Source organism: Natator depressus, chromosome 5 (genome assembly GCF_965152275.1).
Source record: "Natator depressus isolate rNatDep1 chromosome 5, rNatDep2.hap1, whole genome shotgun sequence".
In the NCBI taxonomy this organism is placed as follows: Eukaryota; Metazoa; Chordata; order Testudines; family Cheloniidae; genus Natator; species Natator depressus.
The window spans coordinates 91,291,293-91,308,500 of NC_134238.1; the positions used below are offsets into that span (position 1 = coordinate 91,291,293).

The following is a 17,208-nucleotide window of genomic DNA, read 5'->3' on the forward strand; positions in this document are numbered from 1 at the left end:
CCCCCAGCTAGTGTGTGTAACCAGGGTACTGTATGTCTGGTTCTAACTGCAGCTTGTCCTGCTCTATGGAAGGATGCAGTATTTCTCTCTCCGTGTTACTTTCACAGATTGAGACTAGAGAAAGGGGAGAGGGCAAAGTGGAGGAATAAACCAGATCCCAGCAATACACGCCTCCCTTCATTCCCTTTCTCTCCTCCTCCTTTTCCTCTGCCCCCCCGCCCACGTTACTTTGATTGACAGTTCAGCCTCTCCCCCTCTCCTTCCCACCGACCTTCCCGTTCTCCCTGCCTCTCTCAGCGTTCCACGGCCTCCTATTGGTCCGCTCGGAAGGGTCCTGCAGCTCCGCCAGGAGAGCTGGCGGGACCAAAGGCTTGTCCCATTGGGCAGTTGAGAGGAGTACATCAGCACCCCACGTTGGCTGGTGAGCAGGCGATTGGCCAGGGATCCCCTCCTCCCCTCGAGTGGGCGGGGCCGGGTGGCTGGTTAGCTAGAGGAGTGTGAAACCGCGTGTTAATGTAGCCAGCGCGGGCGGATACATTGTGTCCCGTTTACAGAGAGCCTGCTAGTGCCGCGGCGCAGCGCCGCGCTCCCCGGGCCGTACCCCGCGAAGTTTGCATACTGCGCACTATTATCCATGGCGGGGCGGCTGTAATTGCGGGGCTGCTTCCCCCCCCCCCCCCCCAGCCGCCGGTATCTGGATGTGTCACCTCGGGGCGCTGGAGAGAACTTTGTCCCGGCCGTGAGCGAGGCGAGGCGAGGCGCCGGCTCGGGAGAGCCCAGGATGCTGCTGCGCGCGGCGCTTGCGGGGCGCTGGTGAGAGTCGCTGCTCCCTGATGCGCGCCCGGCCGGAGGAGGCTGTAGTGGCGGTGGTGCGCGGAGGAGCTGCCCTTTGATTAGTCCCGCCGGGGGGTGGGTGGCTTGGGACCAGGGCGTGGGTGTTGGTGCCTCTCTTTGCAACGGCCCGAGGAGTCTCCGCGGTGCGTGGTTCCCCTTCCCCGCGGTGCACGTGCCGCGGGAGCCGGCCCCCGCTGCTCTGCCGCCGGCCCCTTCGCCAACGCCCGGGAGCAGCGCGGCGCTCGCTGGGGACTTTCTCTTGCGCCCCCGTCTGCTGAGTGTCCCGCCGGTGCCAGCCCGCCCGCGCCCCGGCCTGGATTTCCCCCGCGGGCAGGAGCTGTGGGGAGAGGAGTCGCCTCCGCTCGGAGTTTCCGGTCTTACAATTGCACAAGTTACGAGCCTGCGAAAGGGGATTATTTACTCTGCAGACAGAAGCAGCGGCCAGAGGAGGAGGAGGAGGTCGGGCAGCGAGGGGAGCAGCCACCCCCCGCCTTGCACCACCCCCGCCCAGCGGAGCCGCGTGGCCTGGGGACCGGCTGGGGCCGACGCGCCCAAGGAGCCGACACCTGCCGGTGACTTTTCAGAAAGCGGCGGGGGCGCGTTGCTGGCTGAGCCCCCAGCCTTACAACAACAAAGGAGGCGGCGGGAGGAGGATGCCGCGGCCGGGCCGCTGAGCGGCGGCGTCTGCCCGCGGGGGCTGCTCGGGGCTCGGGATCTAAAGTTGGGGACTGAGTGGAGAATTGAGCTACAAAGGAGCAAAGCGGCGGCCAGAGCCATGTTCCCCCAGAGCCGGCATCCCGTAAGTAACCCCCGGGCCGGGCTACCCTCGCGGCACCCCCTCCCTGCCTGCCCTGCAGGAGCGCTATGGCAGAGGGGATCCCTGCTGCCCTTTGCCCTGCTGAGTGAGTGGCTCCTACTCCTGCCTGCCCAGCCAACCTCTCTCTCTGGCCTGCGGGCCCCAGGGCTTCCTGCCCCAAGAGCGACAGGCCCGCAACAGGCCACGGGGCAAATTCTTGGCTCTCCTGCCCTCTCCTGGGTTGCTCCCCGTGTGTCCCTTTCCCGGACCATGGACCCGGCCTGTGTACTGGAGGGCACTGGGGGAGGGGCTCCTTCTCCCTCTCGCCCCTTTGTTTTAATATGTAACTTATTTGCATATAAATGACAATGGCGGGGCCGGGACTCTCCTTCGCCTCGCCGCCAGGTTGGCTCCTTCCCCCTTCTTCAGTTGCGGCCAAATAAACTCTGCCTGGAGCAGAGACAGGATATGTGCTGCCCCCCTCCCTCCGCACGTGATTTTACCGCAGGGAGGAGTTAGCACCGACTAGTTTCCCTGGTATGGTAGTGACAAGTGTAAAGGGCTGGGGTGGATCCTGTTGCCCATCCCTGTGGAGTTATATCCCAGGGGTGGAGTGAAAACCAACTTTTTTTTTTTTTTTTGGAGAGGGGTGGTGAGTAATAGTGACCGCGTTGAGGGATGAGTTGGGTCCCCAAGTCTCTTCCCCCTTTCCCTAGCGTTCTCCTATTGTACCCTGTGCTGGAATTAAGCTCCCTCTCTTTTCTGGGGTGTGATGTTTATGAGTGTGGGACCCATTGCTGTTGGAGGTGCCCCAGTTGGAGTGTAGGGTGGCATGGTGCTGGGGAATGGTTCCTAACAAGTGAGCTGTGCAGACAGTGGAAGTAGCTTATTTTTCATGCCTGTCCTAGGGCCTTGCTCACTGTTTTTTATTGAAACGTTTTTCTTTTCTTGTGCTTGCTTTTTCCTCTGCTGGCCTTTCTAGACACCGCACCAGGCTGCAGGTCAGCCTTTTAAATTTACTATTCCAGAGTCTCTGGATCGGATCAAAGAGGAGTTTCAGTTCCTGCAAGCTCAGTATCACAGGTGGGTGCAGCATGCTCTGTTCATAACCAATTCTTCCTGCACCATAGGCCTCAGGCACATACTGCATTTGAGGATTCAGGCTAGTGCACAACATGTTGTTCAGTGGGGTGTGTTTCTTTTTTTCTTGTCTCCACTTTCGCTGGTGGGAGAAGTGGTGTTTTATATCCGCGTCCAGATGGTGGCGTGTGGAGTCGCAGTTAAACCCTGTCATTCACTCCTCCTTTTCTTTCCTTGCCATTGTTTTCACAGCCTGTTTTGCTGCTGTTCAGATGAACTTTTTTCTGTGTGGTTTTTAGTGCTTCACAATAACTGTCAATATTTGCTCTTGGGAATTTTGTAACTGGCTGTGTTCAGAACAGCAGGTCAATGGGTGCCTTTGTCCTCATGTTCCTGCATTCCAGTACCAAAGCACTGTTGAAATAAGCTTTTAATAAGAGCTAGAAGTTCAGTAGGAAGCAGTGGAGTCTAGTGGTGAAAATGAGAGTGACTGAGTTTGGGACCAGTAGGTTCTAAGCCCAGCTCGGTCACTTAATATTCTGTTCGTGACCATCTGTAAAATATTCAGGGTGGGAGTGTGAAATTTAACTCTTTGGTAGGATCCTTAAGTGCAAAACCTACATAAATGCAAAGTATTCTGAGAGAATATCCACCCTAACTCTGTAGCAGAAAATGTTAGGGTTAGTTCTCATGTAGTGTGTTTGCACTTTTTTGTTTACAAGATTAATGCAAAAATATAAAAATGAAAATAAACAGTATTTAAAGAGCAAATAAGGATTTTAAAAAAGCATACAAGTATTTTAGTGTGCTACCACAGATAAGTGAATTTCACTGGTTTGGTAGATTTGAGTGATGGTTGCTATGTCATCCTTGAAGCTGGCAACTATGTTGCTAGTTCTTGTGCTTATTGCTGAGGTCTCTGCAGATATCAAGGGTGTATTTTCTCCCTCATTGCATAGACAGTACTTTTGGCATTAACAGGGAATGTGTCCCTTGGTGTGTAGCTGTATCCTATGGCTGAGCAGAGATGAATAGAAGGCTTCAAGTACAAATTTCCTTCTTTTTGAAGTTTGGATTAGGCCTTCATGATGTTGTGTGTGTATATAATGTTTATCTATACAGATAAAACCCAACTTATCAAGGCCTCCGGAGCCTATTTTTGATAGCTCTTATATTTAAAAATGGCAAAACTTAAACTGTGTACTGTTATATATAAAAAAGGTGAGCATGCACACCAACCACTTTGATAGATTGTTTACTATTTTCTTTAATTAAAAAAAGTCAGTTACCAGTCCGTATTACAAAGAAACGGTATTTAATATTTTGTTTTAATTAGAGCTGTTGGAGTAGTAAGGGTACAGGTTATTTGAAACTACAGTTCCTTTACTTTATTTTTGTTGTCATACATATATAAAAAGAAAAGGCATATCAAATTCTAAATAATGCTCAAAGGCTATACATCTTCAAGGCTTTGGCAAAATAGCTAAGTACAAAATCAGGAGACTTCTTGGAGTAAAGGTTTAGAACTGAAATGCAGGTGAGTCTTCTACTGTGGTTATGTTGTTGAACTCTGGTACACTAACTCCTGTCACCTAGAAAGATCTTTTTACTTCATATTTAAACTATAGTGAATTCAGGCAATATCATAGTCTGGGGGTTGTGACAATTTTTGGTAATCACCCTAAGCATAGTGTTTTGATATTAAAGCCTTACTTAGTATGTATTTAAAATGAGTCTGATCTGATTTGCTGGATGCTATGTACTCTTTATATTCATATTCAGTTTTTCTGTTATACCAGGCTAAAGTTTATGGTATCTACATTGAAGGGAAAGGACTAATAAGCTATCAAAGTGCAAATAGGGCAGGTAGATGTCAAAACAACTGTCATAACATTTACATTAAAGTGTCTGTTTTATTTCTGTAGCCTTAAATTGGAATGTGAGAAACTGGCAAGTGAAAAGACAGAAATGCAGAGGCACTATGTGATGGTAAGTATAAAAGATTTGTTTTTCCTTTGGGTTTATTACAGCAAATATTTTCTACTACTTTACTATCGTATGCTGGTTTTAAATTGTACTTTCCTTTATTTGCAGTATTATGAAATGTCCTATGGATTAAACATTGAAATGCATAAACAGGTAAGATGTTCATCTAAGTTCATAACTACTAAATTTATAGTCCAACTTGTAATGTGTTTATGGTATTAAAATGCAGCTTTTGGATTTATATTTGAATTAGTGCACTTTGTCAGAGTGGATTGATTCATAGTTGTGACTAGTAAACATTGTTCACCTACCTAATATAAAATGATGGGACAAATAAGGTCTGCAGAACAGAATGGTTTTGTTGGTGCTGGTTCTGAAAGATGTGGATAAATATATAGGAAATGGCTCGTCTCTGTAAACAAAGACACTTGAGTTAAATGGTTTATAAAGAAATAGATTTTTTTGGTACAGCCCCTAGATCTGTTGTATCAGTCAGTCTGTAGCTTATGTTGATAGTTGCTGAAAACCTAGCAATTTAAAAGTATGAAAAGATTAGTGACTTGGAAAATTCTTATGACTGAGTTTGCAAGTTCCCATAAAATTCACACTTATGGCCACTATAATGGTGAATAAAAAGAGGTATTGAACTGGAACAAGGCACTAAGGACCTCATAAGAGAAGAAAAGCTAAATGATTGCTCAGCCCAGAGGACCCTCAATTGAGTACTCATTGTCTGCCAAAGAAAGCATTAATGGTAGGGTGTAAGTATTCTGTAGATATGCTGACATTCACTTTTTCATCAAGATGCTGGTACAATAAGTCTTTCAGAAATCGATGGCCTCTTAAAAAAATTATCATTAGATGAAGTTGCACAGTTGGACACATTTCAAAGTGCAACAATACAATTCTTTCTTGATGTATATGTGCTATTTCATCTAAAACTCTTGTTTCATTAAATTAAAGAGCATGGCTGACCGGCTAGGGCACAGCAAAGAAATTGATTAGTTCAGGTTTCAGATCTTCAGTACATTCAAAGACTTTCATTAAGCAAGTATATTTCAGAGCTGAATTCTGTTTTTGTAACTCTGAACTCTTTGATATTTTTTTTCTTAAAGTATCATGCCCTGAAAAATATCAAATTTGGTAATGTGGAGTTAGATGTGTAGCTTTACATGCTCCGTTGGAGATGTATTTTGTTTAAATTTGAAGTATTGACTAATACAGAAATATGACAACTTTGTGTTGAGGTAACAATGAATTTTGTAGGGAGAAGATTAGATCTAGAGCTGAATGAATTTTTTTTCTTTTTTTTCTTTTGCAACTTAAATTTGGAACCTTGTCAGTTTTTTACTTCAGGCAACTATTTTGGGCTCAGTGGAAAAAACTCGTTTTCTTCAAATAACTTACTGGTGTATTGTGACTTGGTGATAAGTTATGATAAAATTAATATCTAAAGGCAAACCTCTTCTGCTACAAGTATTACATAAACTTATAATAGGATCAAAAGTTCTTGTAACTATCCTGTAGATGGATTTAAAATAATGGAACAGTTGATGAGAACATGCATTTAGTGTATAAATGCACTAAAAATGTTAACCTTTGTCACTCTAAAGTTAAGTCCACAAAATCAAGGAACTTCAGAGCTCATATTTCCACATTGACCATAGCTTCTGTGTATTGCCAGGCTTTAATGATTACATATAAATGGTGTGTAATGTTTGTTTGCTGTGGTGATATAGCATAGAAACTTTTAAAATAAATGAAATAATGTATTATAACCTGCAATAGTCCAGCTGGGAAAGGTAGTATGTTTTGGGTGTGCCTAATATTGTGATTTTTAATGTCTGTTTTTGTTTAATCATAATCTTAGGGATGAAAGAACAAACTTGGGAAGTGCATGGGAATCCAAAAAATGAAAATTGACAAGAAAATAAGCTGCTTTAGTGTTAGTGGGTTCTTATGTCTTCCATATCCAATCTTCCACTTGAGTGTAGAATCTTTAAAGCAGGGTTTCTCAAACTGGGGGTCGGGACCCCTCAGGAGGTTGTGAGGTTATTACATGGGGGGGGTCACGAGCTGTCAGCCTCTATCCCAAACTCCGCTTTGCCTCCAGCATTTATAAGGGTGTTAAATATATTTTTAAAAGTGTTTTTTTAACTTATAAGGGGGGTCACACTCGGAGGCTTGCTATGTGAAAGGGGTCACCAGTACAAAAGTTTGAGAACCACTGCTTTAAAGCCTCAAATTCAGAACTAAACTACAGAGATGCAAAATAGCACTGTTACAGTTCAGTATAAATTGTCTTAAATTGAAAAACATCCTTCTAAATTTCAAATACTATGGAGGCATTTGGTAGATAATAATCATAATTCTTATTAAAACTGGTGACGTCTAGTCCCTAGGGTGTAGCCAGCCTCAAATTGATGCTTTTTGCTGGCTGATCACCAGCATGGCCTAAGTGCTCATTATGTTGTAGAGAGGGCCTTTGGAGCTCTCATTACGTTTGACAGGAATTCTCTCTAGGGGGAAACTGGGCATTAGCTAGACTCCTGACAGGCTGAAATTATTCCTGCTTTATGGCTTATAACCAAATGCTAGCAAGGCATCATCAGGGGACACAAGAAATTGTCATTTCTGACAACATCTTTGTTACAGAAAAATGCAGTGATGGGGAAACTTTCCATTGAACAAGCTTTAATGTTCTGAAGGCCTGTCTCCTGTGTAGATGTTACCCTTGCTCTGTGTGAAGCCCTTCAGAGCGTTGGTCTGATAAATTTTTTTTATACTACTTCAGTGGCACTTCACACAGTGAAGTGCTGCACCAGTGTTAAAATAAAAGTGTCACCCAAATAAAAAGTGATGTAATTATAGCGTGTCTTTTCGTGTAAAAGCTGGTGTGTTGCACAGATATGTGTTAATGTTGTATCAACAGTTCCATTATCTTTAATTCAGGAGTTTATAATAAATTGTCTGGAATAAATTCACAAAGGCTTGAATGTTGGTATAAACAGCCCTTTAAAAAGTAAATATTCTAAAATGTACTGCATTAAAAGAATGCTTAAGTTAGAAAGTGATGCACGCAGGTCAGGAAATGGCAAAGTTAAGGTTGCCTCCACAGCCTTTACTCTGCCCCATGTGCATATGTAGTACAGTAGTTTTTAATTACATATGCCTTTCCCAGGACTTGTGCCTTACTTCAGCCTTGGAGCACGGACCGTGCTTAGTGAGCAGTGTGTGTTAAATATATTTATCTTCACTGTTCAGTTTGTAGCTTCCTTTCTTGTTTTTGGCATGAACTACCTTTTGGTACACTTACATTAGATTCCTTACATTGTTTAATACAGGTTTTTATGCTATTTTATAGGTATCCACATTAAAATAAATAGAAATGAAGAAACACAAAACAAAATTTAATAAACCAAAACAAAAAACCCCCTATAGAATTGTTCTCAACTAGTGTTTGGCTGTGTGTAGCAGAGGTGAGAAGATGTTCAGGATATATTGACTTGAATTGCATGTAGATTTTATACTCTTTAGGACATTACATTCCAATGTCGGGGAGGCATTTTTTTTTTTTTAAAATCTTAACTTTCATTCTCAGTTCTTTCCTATTGTGACATCCATGGCCAGCAATGGACGCACTGCAGCTGCTGGCGCCGAGGCATACTGTCTGTCGGGTGTTAATAGCCATATTATACTTGAAGGGCTGCTGTCATCGGGTATTAGAGCAATGTCTCTTTATTTTCATCAGCCATGTCTGTCGTCTTCTGGAATAAGTCAGGAGATAAAGCTTCCTGTGTGTTTAATGTCCAAATTGTTTAGGTGTAAGATTAGCTTTTGTTCAGTGGCAGGCAGCCAAAGAGAGAGCCATCACTTTTGAAGCCACTGACAAAGTTATATCAACTACTACAGTGTGTGGTGAGTTTCTGCCATCCTAAAATTGACAAGTGGGTCTCTGAGTTGTGATCTTTGACCTGCCTTCAGGCAAATGTGTCTTTCCACTTTCCTTGGCTTGTTGCCTTTCTTCTTGCAAAATAATAAAACCCTTAACTGCATATACACTAACCAATAGTACAAGAGTTAAATGTCCACTTAATTCAGTCTGTCATGTGAAATCACTTTTTTATTCAAGACCCAAGTCTTTTACTATCTCGTTAGAACATCACGATCTCCAGGAGTGGGTTAAATAGAGGAGAATTAAGAGGCTTACTTGGCTCTCTGCAGCTCTTCAATAGGATGGTGATATTGTTGAAAGGGTTTTAAAGATAAATTTAATTTTTTGCCTTTTTTTCTTAAGTGCATTTTAATTATTGGAGTCAATAATTTTATGAATTTTTCCTAAAGATTTTGATGCTGTGTAATGACGACATTAAGTGGCTTTGTTAACTATTGGAAATTTAAGATACACAGAATCTGTTTGTGTCTTAAAGGAAACATCAAGATAGGATCATAATGACTTTCTTCCCCTCTCAAAATGTCGTATTTACTTTACAAATATGATTAATATATAAAAGAACCATCAACATTTCTAAATGAGCGCAGTCATCATTGTATACCCAATCTGAGCTCTGGGTACTAGACAGCTGAGAGGATTGGTAATGAGACAGAACATTTCACCTCTTGGTCATTGGCTTGCCCAGGTCAGTGATGTAGTTACTACTATCTGTCAGTTATTCAGTGGACTGTGCTAAATGAACTGGTAGTCTTCATCGTTTCTAAGTAGGTAGCTTGCCACTTTGTCAGACACCATTACTGCAGTCCTTTTAACTAGTCTCGGCAGTTGGACCAGATTTAAACACAAGTTAAACAAATGGGTACTTTATTATTATTCAGATAAATTTAGCACCAAGGAATCGTGGACCAGGACCCCATGGCACTTGGCGCTGTACAAACATGAAACAAACAGATGGTCCCTGTCTCAGAGAGGTTACAGTTTAAATACAGACGCAGCCTGTGGGAATTGGAATACTGTACGGAGTTAACAATGTGAAGGTAGCAAGCTTTCCATGGGGCTTGTCTCCCTTATCTGCAGTGCATTTGGAAGCAGAAGAAACTGAAAATTGTTTTGTTTTCAAGTTGGTGTCCCTTGAAAATCAAATGGCTCATTTTTAAATCGTAAGTGTGCTGTAACTTTAATTTTAATAGCTGACAATTCAGGGAAAAAATTGATTTAGACAACGTTTTAAGAATTCAGCAATCCATTTGTTAGTAAAAGAGAAACTTTTATTTTTTTTAAAAAAGAACACCTAAGCCAACTTCAAGAAAATGCAGCAAGCCTTCATTGACACAAACAGAACTAATCACAGCTTTACCTGTACTTTGATTCATCAATTTCCTTGCAAACTTAAGTAAACTGGTGTTAATAACTAAATTATAAAACAAAATTTTTACCAGGGATATGCCTGTGTTATATCCTGGAATGTGGCCTGTACTTTTCTGGTAGGTGTTTCAAAACAAAACATCTTTGGCAAAGTAGTAATTAAGCTGCTAAAGATATTGGGCTGCAAACTGAGTTTCTTCCCAACTGATGATTTTGTTCCTCTTGCAGCTTTTTGATGTCTTGGATAAACAGTTGGTCAAAAAGTAACTTACAAGTAAGGTGACCAGTCAGTGTATTGACAAGAATAGACACAATAGAAAACTGCATTAGGAGGCAAGCCATTGGGATTTGCAGTAAATATATTACAGAACACAAGTGAATTGCCGATACTGCTTGTTTAGCAGTTTGCAAGGGCAATGGCAGTATGGATTTTTGAATTAGAAGGGAAGGACTGTTCTTTCTCTGTGCCGGAACATCTAGTTGATGGCTGAGGAGAAAATTGATTTAGAGAACAAAATGCTGCTGCCTCTATTTGTGCCATGTGAAAAACTTCTATGGATTAGTGAGTGAAAACAAAAAGATAGCTTTCCGTTTAGGAGAAGGGGAGCAGAATGGGTCTGTTTGTTTAGCTGCATCTTGATCAGGTATTAAGCACATGAGATGAAAAAAACCCAGCTATTGGGAGGTCAGGATAAGGAAAGGGCATCTATAACTGAAGCTTTGGGTTTTACACAATCTGCTTAAGTCTGCCTAGTTCTAAAATTGTTTTAGAAGTGCTTATCTTCTGATAAACCCAATCGTTGTACTCTGCCCTGTAGTAGATCCCGTTAAGGTTTTATTTTTAGCTTAATTAAAAGAAATGATGGAAATTAGTTAGCTTGGGTAGTTCTGTAAAATAGAATATGGAAGATTTCAGGTATTCTCCATGTGGTAAACTGCAATACTGCCGCTCTTGCCCATGGAGTCTTATGTTTGCAGTAGCTTAAGGCAACATTCACATGCATGACCTATTGGTATCAGTGTATTAAAATCCACATGTTTCTAGAGTCAAAATCAATGCTAAACTGAAAGATTTAACTCCTTGTTAAAGGAACATGGCCAGTGTAAACATTTCACTTAGCTTCTTTCTTGGTACCATTAATAATGCCCGAAAATCTTTATTCTTTAAATGTAATTGGTTATTAAATTTGCAACACCCCTTGGTAATATATTGTCATTCTGCTGTGTAAATGTATAAAAGTTGCATAATTAGTGTACATACCTTTCAGTAAAGACTTTCTGTGTGTTTATTTTTATACTTTGATGTACATGGGGATGGCTATACTGGTTTCTGTGGTATGAGTGTGAATTTTTCCTTATGTTACACTAACTCCAAGCAGCTCCTTCTCTTGATCCTCAAATCTGATGACTTTGTGTCTGAGTTATTCCACTGAAATCCAAACTGCACCAGCATTCTAATCTTTTATTTGGATTTTGATAGCACCCAAAGGACCTCCTCGATCAAGATCCAAAACCTATTATTCTAGGTACCATAAAAGTGCTTATTTGGCCTAAAGAGATCATGATCTAACTTGAAAAACTCTGAGGCCTCCCCAGCTGTGCAACACTTCTGGGTTTTTTATTGCTACTTCCTGATACAGGAAATTTCTATAGAAGCTTCAGAGGGCATTCGTGCACATTGGTGCATGTGTGTGGGTATGACTATGTAGACTGGTATATGGGCCAGGTCTACTTGTCAAGACAAACACCTATCAGGGATGGTCTAGATAATACTTAGTCCTGCCATGAGTGCAGGGGACTGGACTAGATGACCTCTCGAGGTCCCTTCCTGTCCTGTGATTCTATGATAAGCATAGGGTAGACATGAAAGAGTTACTAAAGATGACAGGCTATTTAGAACTGGCTACAATCAGTGTAAAATGGGTAAGATTTAAAGTAGTTACAAGGTGTCCAAGAGGGAAAAGGCAGATGGAAGTAAAATGTCAGTTCTCGGTCCTTTTAATTCCTATAAAGGAAGGGCCTTAATGTAAAGGACCAGCATCAACGGGAATCAAATGCTGTATAGAAAGTAGAGATTCTAACTGCAGCCACCAGCATCTAGCTGAAGGAGATACTGTATCTCCCCCCCCCCTTTTTTTTTTTGGAGGGGGGGGGACTGTTTGTGGTTGAGGTTCTTTGCGCTTTTAAGTTGGATGCATGTTGGATGGCTTTGGAGATGCTCTTGTTCCTAGGAGGGGACAGTGACAACTAGGTGGAATTGGTGCTTCAAGAAGAGAATTTGGTGATAAACAGTTGACCAGAGGCGAAGCTTCGTTTTACATCTATTCAGTTATGAGACCTAAGAAAACTTGCATGTGTATTCGAGGCTAGATATTGAAACAAAACAGTGGAACTGAAAGGCTAGTTACGGGCTTCTGTGAATGTGCGTAAGTCCTGAGTGTTAAGTCAGAATTCATGAAGTGGGACATGATGAAAATTTGGATTAGAAGGGAGATGTGGTGATAAGTGTCCTTCTGTTAAGCGTAATTTAAAAAGAGGCCTGACATACTAAAGATGTGCGAAAGGCTGTTGTCAAGATGCTAAAGTGTTCCTCATTCCTGCCAGTTGGCCTGGGTTCAACAGCATTTACAGCTGAAAGTGGGATGGGCAGTTGTTTACAGTGCTTGGTCAATAGCTGCTGCAGAGCAGCTCCCTGTGCTATTACAGAGAAAATTGGAATTGGAAAAGTGAAATGTATCCAGTGACTGTACTTTAAAGTTGAATGAAGTCCAAACCCACATCTGATAAATATAACAGTTGACTTGTGCATCATATATATACTTACTTTGGAATATTTTGGCCTTCCTGTAGCTTAAACTGACATCTGAGAGGCTTCAGAAAAATGTAGCCTAGGGTCTGGAATCAAAAATGTAAATTTTCTGCATTGTGAAACATACATAGTATGCTTTGAGACTTAAATAGAGATCCTGATATTTTTACTTCCCAAACAAACTACATGCACCCTACATTTTCAGTGGGGAAACATTAAAGCAAATGTGAGGATGTCATCTTCCGAGGTTTACTCTCATAATCTTGTGGCTGCCTGGTCTTGTGATTTAAAGTGAGCACAGATACAAACCCGGGGCAGAGGCGGAGCAACATTTACTAGCTGTCATGTTAAACTGTTGGCTTTTGCCCCAAATACAGGAATTGTTCCCTTTATTTGAAACTACTACCCTTTGCTGCTTATTAGATAGTTTTCCTTTCATAGAGTAAAAAACCTCATCCCTCCTGTTGGTGAGAACATTAGTAATGACAGTGTTTATAATGTTAAAATATAGTTTAAAAGCTGACTTCTACAGTTTGTCGTATACTGGTTAATATGGCTGTAAAGAGGAGATGAATGTGGCTACTTTTCTGAGTCTATTACTCAGGGGGCCTGTAAATTTGATTGGCTGTTACAATTCTAGCAGAATCATTCGATTTGAGAGCAATAGAAAGATAAGATATCCAATTACCCAAATGATTTGCAGGGTTAGCCAACGTTGTCATGGAGACGCGAGTTGGAACAAATTAAATTTTAAGCAATAAAATAATCTTAAAGCACGTCTGGGAACAAGAAAATTTGGCAGTGGCACTTACCTGAATTGAATCTTAGCTTGACACGCTGTTGTTTGACATTGATATACTGTGGGGGCCTCAACTTTTAAATGGCATGTTGTCTTCATGTTTTTTTCTTTTTGCAGCCATTGCCAAAACAAGGGCCTGTATTAGTTGTAAATAAATGCTTATTAATAATATATGCTTATCTCAATGCTCAACCTGAATTCAATAACGCTTATGAACAGCAGAGTTCATAGAGTGTTAGATTTAAATATTAAAAAGCCTCAAATGATTTAAGTTTTCAGCTTGTTATAGGTGTAAAAAAAAAAAAAAAAAAGATTTGCAACTAGCATTTTTTAGTGTCTTTAAATAACAATTTTTTAGCAGGCATACTGGAAACTAAGAAGTTTGGAAGTGCCTCTTACGAGTTATGAACACATTTTTTTGTTTTTTAGGATCTTGATTTTTTGAAAAGCACAAAAGCTTCACTATGTGTACTGTGTTGCTTTTTCAGCAATGCTGCAGGAATATGAGAAAATACATACCTCTGAACTTTGACTGATGAAGAATAAAATTTGTAAACAGAATTGTGATGTGTGAAACTATTTTTTTTATTATTAATGCAATGTTTAACTGATTCCTGGTTTCCAGCCTGGATTTAAAACAGTCAAGTGAGTCCCATAAAGAGCTTTTATCCACGTCTGTCTAACAGATGGAGATGAAAATTGGTCTGAGGTCAAGCCATTTGCAACATTCTCACATCCTTCGATTTTCATCTCATCCTCTCCACAGATCATCTCAAATGATTCAGTAATGACCAAGAGTGCAACATTGACCTTTATTCCCTGGTGGGTTAGGGTTACACAGTATAAATGGCTGGAAGTACTTTCCTTCATCCAGAAGTTCAGTGCTGTGATTGGCCTTCCAGTGGGGAAGTACAAATGAAGGCAGAGTACTTAAATTTAGTTTCTAATGCTGTTGTAAACTTGAATTGACAGTCTATAATTTTTGTCCTCGTGTGTGTGTCTGTGTGGTTTTTTCTTTAAGATACTAGTTCCAACCTTGTCACACACTAGGATGCCTTTTATAAACAGGATAAATTTGGATAACTTGATTAGTCACTAAATTTATTTTTAAGGCCACTTCTAAATGTAATTAATTAGCTTTGGTCTACCGGGCAAAGACTTGATACAATAGGACCAGTTTTCTTCTTTTAGATTTTATCACTTGTATGCCCACATTTCACATGCTTTTTTGTTTTTACTTTTTTAAAGCTGCTTTTGTCCTACAATAGAATTCTGGTGTAACAGTTGAAATATATTAGTGACTACTTACTCTAAAGTGGGTTTAATCTAGTAATTCCTGTAAAAGATTATTTTTGCTATTTCATGATTTACAAAGAATACATAAGAGTATGCTCTTGATAAGCCACACTAAGGGTCAAGTCCTGGTCCCAGTGAAGTCAATGGGAGTCTTGCAAATGGTCATCTTGCAACACTTTCTATGAATAACTTTATTTTTCTGCCATCTGCCCAACTCTGTCTGCCACCTGCACAACTTTATGTCTGGAGAGACTTCATGTATAGTACGCAAACTTGTTCGAATCACAGATGTCCTTGGAAAAGTTTCAGAGTAGCAGCCGTGTTAGTCTGTATCCGCAAAAAGAAAAGGAGGACTTGTGGCACCTTAGAGACTAACAAATTTATTTGAGCATAAGCTTTCGTGAGCTACAGCATCTGATGAAGTGAGCTGTAGCTCACGAAAGCTTATGCTCAACTAAATTTGTTAGTCTCTAAGGTGCCACAAGTACTCCTTTTCTTTTTGTCCTTGGAAAAGGTGCAGAACATCTGTAGTTGTAGCGATCTTTTGTTTTAACGTAGACTGTAGGTTCAAGCAAAGACAAGTGTTTTTTGAATATCAGGTTTTTATATTTTAGACTCTAGCACCTTTGGCAAACAATATGCTTTTTATATTATAAGAAGACTAGATAACTGAGATTTGGATATTTATTCCTATTACTCCTTTTAAACTGATCTCCACATTATCATTGCATTCTAAAATGGATATGAAATGTGGCATAGAAAACTGAATAATTATAAGGAGGTTAAAAGGCCACAAATGTGGCATGCAAAATCCTGCTCTCACAAGCTTAACATACACCAGAATCGGACTGAATGCTTTCATATCTTGATCTAGTTTTGTGACCTATGGAGTGCTATTTTCAGATCTATGGGGGCAGACTTCTCTTTTCACAAAGTACACTAACCACACTGTTTCTACATGATATGCTGCTAATGTTTTTTTATTTTTCAATTTGGGCTCTAAGTTTTGAGGTGCCTTTTGAAAACAGATAATGGTATTGAATGACAATATTTAACACGTCTTATTAAATATTCCAAATATATGATTTAAGATAAAGTTGGTTGAGATCTATCATTTACAGGGCTAGAGGTGGTTTTTATGGATCCTTGTTGCTAAGGACACTTACGCCCTATCTATACTTGTAGAATACTCTTAATAAATAAAATTATTGCATTATTAACATATGGTTAGTTCCTACAGTGTTACCTATGTTGGGTGCCCTAGTGTAAAAAGTTCACTTTCCTTATACTATGTTGACTTGCCCCAGTCAGAGGAGACTTGTGTAACACTGATTCAAAATGCCTGGTGTGCCCTCTATCCTAGGGCTTCTTCTAACATTACTAGGAAAGATGAGCTAGTGGTGGTAATGGTGAGAACTTGAAGTATTTTTCTTGTGTAACTAAGGCCTGATATGGGGGTGATGTCTTTTAAGATTACATTGCGCTTTTTCCTTTTTCACCTCCAAAGCAAAAACTAGCAGCTTCCAAAAGAAACGGTTGGTTTCAGCATGGGCTTGTATATTATGCTTTTTAAAAACAAGAAAAATTGTTTGCAGGTTGTATTTTAGAGTACAGAATCATCTGCTGGATCAGACATTTGTGAAAAATTTTATTAGTATTAAACATCCTTTTACAATATGGAATAAATAAATACTGTTGTATGGGTACACACACTGCTTTATTAAGTGCTTAAAAAGATCTGTATGACAGAATCTTATACAGGAATAAGCATGGCTGCTTTGTTTTTTGTCATTTATGTCAAGAATGCAACTATAGCAAAATGACACATTAAAAATACAAACACTTATGCTTAGCAACAGTTAGGTCAAAATATTTGTCATTAATTAGAAGGAACCAAGGCAAAAAAATTATATGAAGACAACACTGCAGGCTCAGCTTCACTTTGCAAAATGCAGCTGAATTCCTTCATGTTAATTTTAATGATGCTTCAAAAAGGAGGGCAGCACTTTGAATCAGGGGTCTGACAAGCTTGTCATTTGCAAATAAATCAAAAGACCATCATTGCAACAGCAAGAACCAATGAATGGAGTTGCTTTGTCATTCTTTGATAGGCCCCACACTCAAGCCTGCTATTAAAAATGAATGTATTCAAGAGGCTCTGCATTAAGAACATAAACAATTAAGGGCACTTTAGATGTTCTGCTAAGAGCTGCCATACAGATACGAGAGATTTCACATGCAATGCAGGCCTGTGCAGTCTGCTTTGCCAGTGAGCCAAAGAGAACATG

At 40.6% G+C, this 17,208-nt stretch overlaps 1 protein-coding gene across 2 annotated transcripts in view; it reads left to right on the forward strand.

The window, feature by feature from the left end:
• The first annotated feature begins 889 nt into the window (after nucleotides 1–889).
• Nucleotides 890–17,208, forward strand: part of TLE1 (TLE family member 1, transcriptional corepressor) — a 92,246-nt gene continuing 75,927 nt past the window's right edge. Inside the window, exons 1-4 of one of the 2 annotated variants that reach the window (XM_074953200.1) lie at nucleotides 890–1,633; nucleotides 2,613–2,713; nucleotides 4,636–4,699; nucleotides 4,805–4,849. In XM_074953200.1, coding sequence (XP_074809301.1) covers nucleotides 1,610–1,633; nucleotides 2,613–2,713; nucleotides 4,636–4,699; nucleotides 4,805–4,849 — 234 coding nt within the window. In that variant the 5' untranslated portion in view covers nucleotides 890–1,609. The remainder of the gene's footprint in view (nucleotides 1,634–2,612; nucleotides 2,714–4,635; nucleotides 4,700–4,804; nucleotides 4,850–17,208) is intronic. The other variant, XM_074953201.1, reaches the window with a different exon arrangement.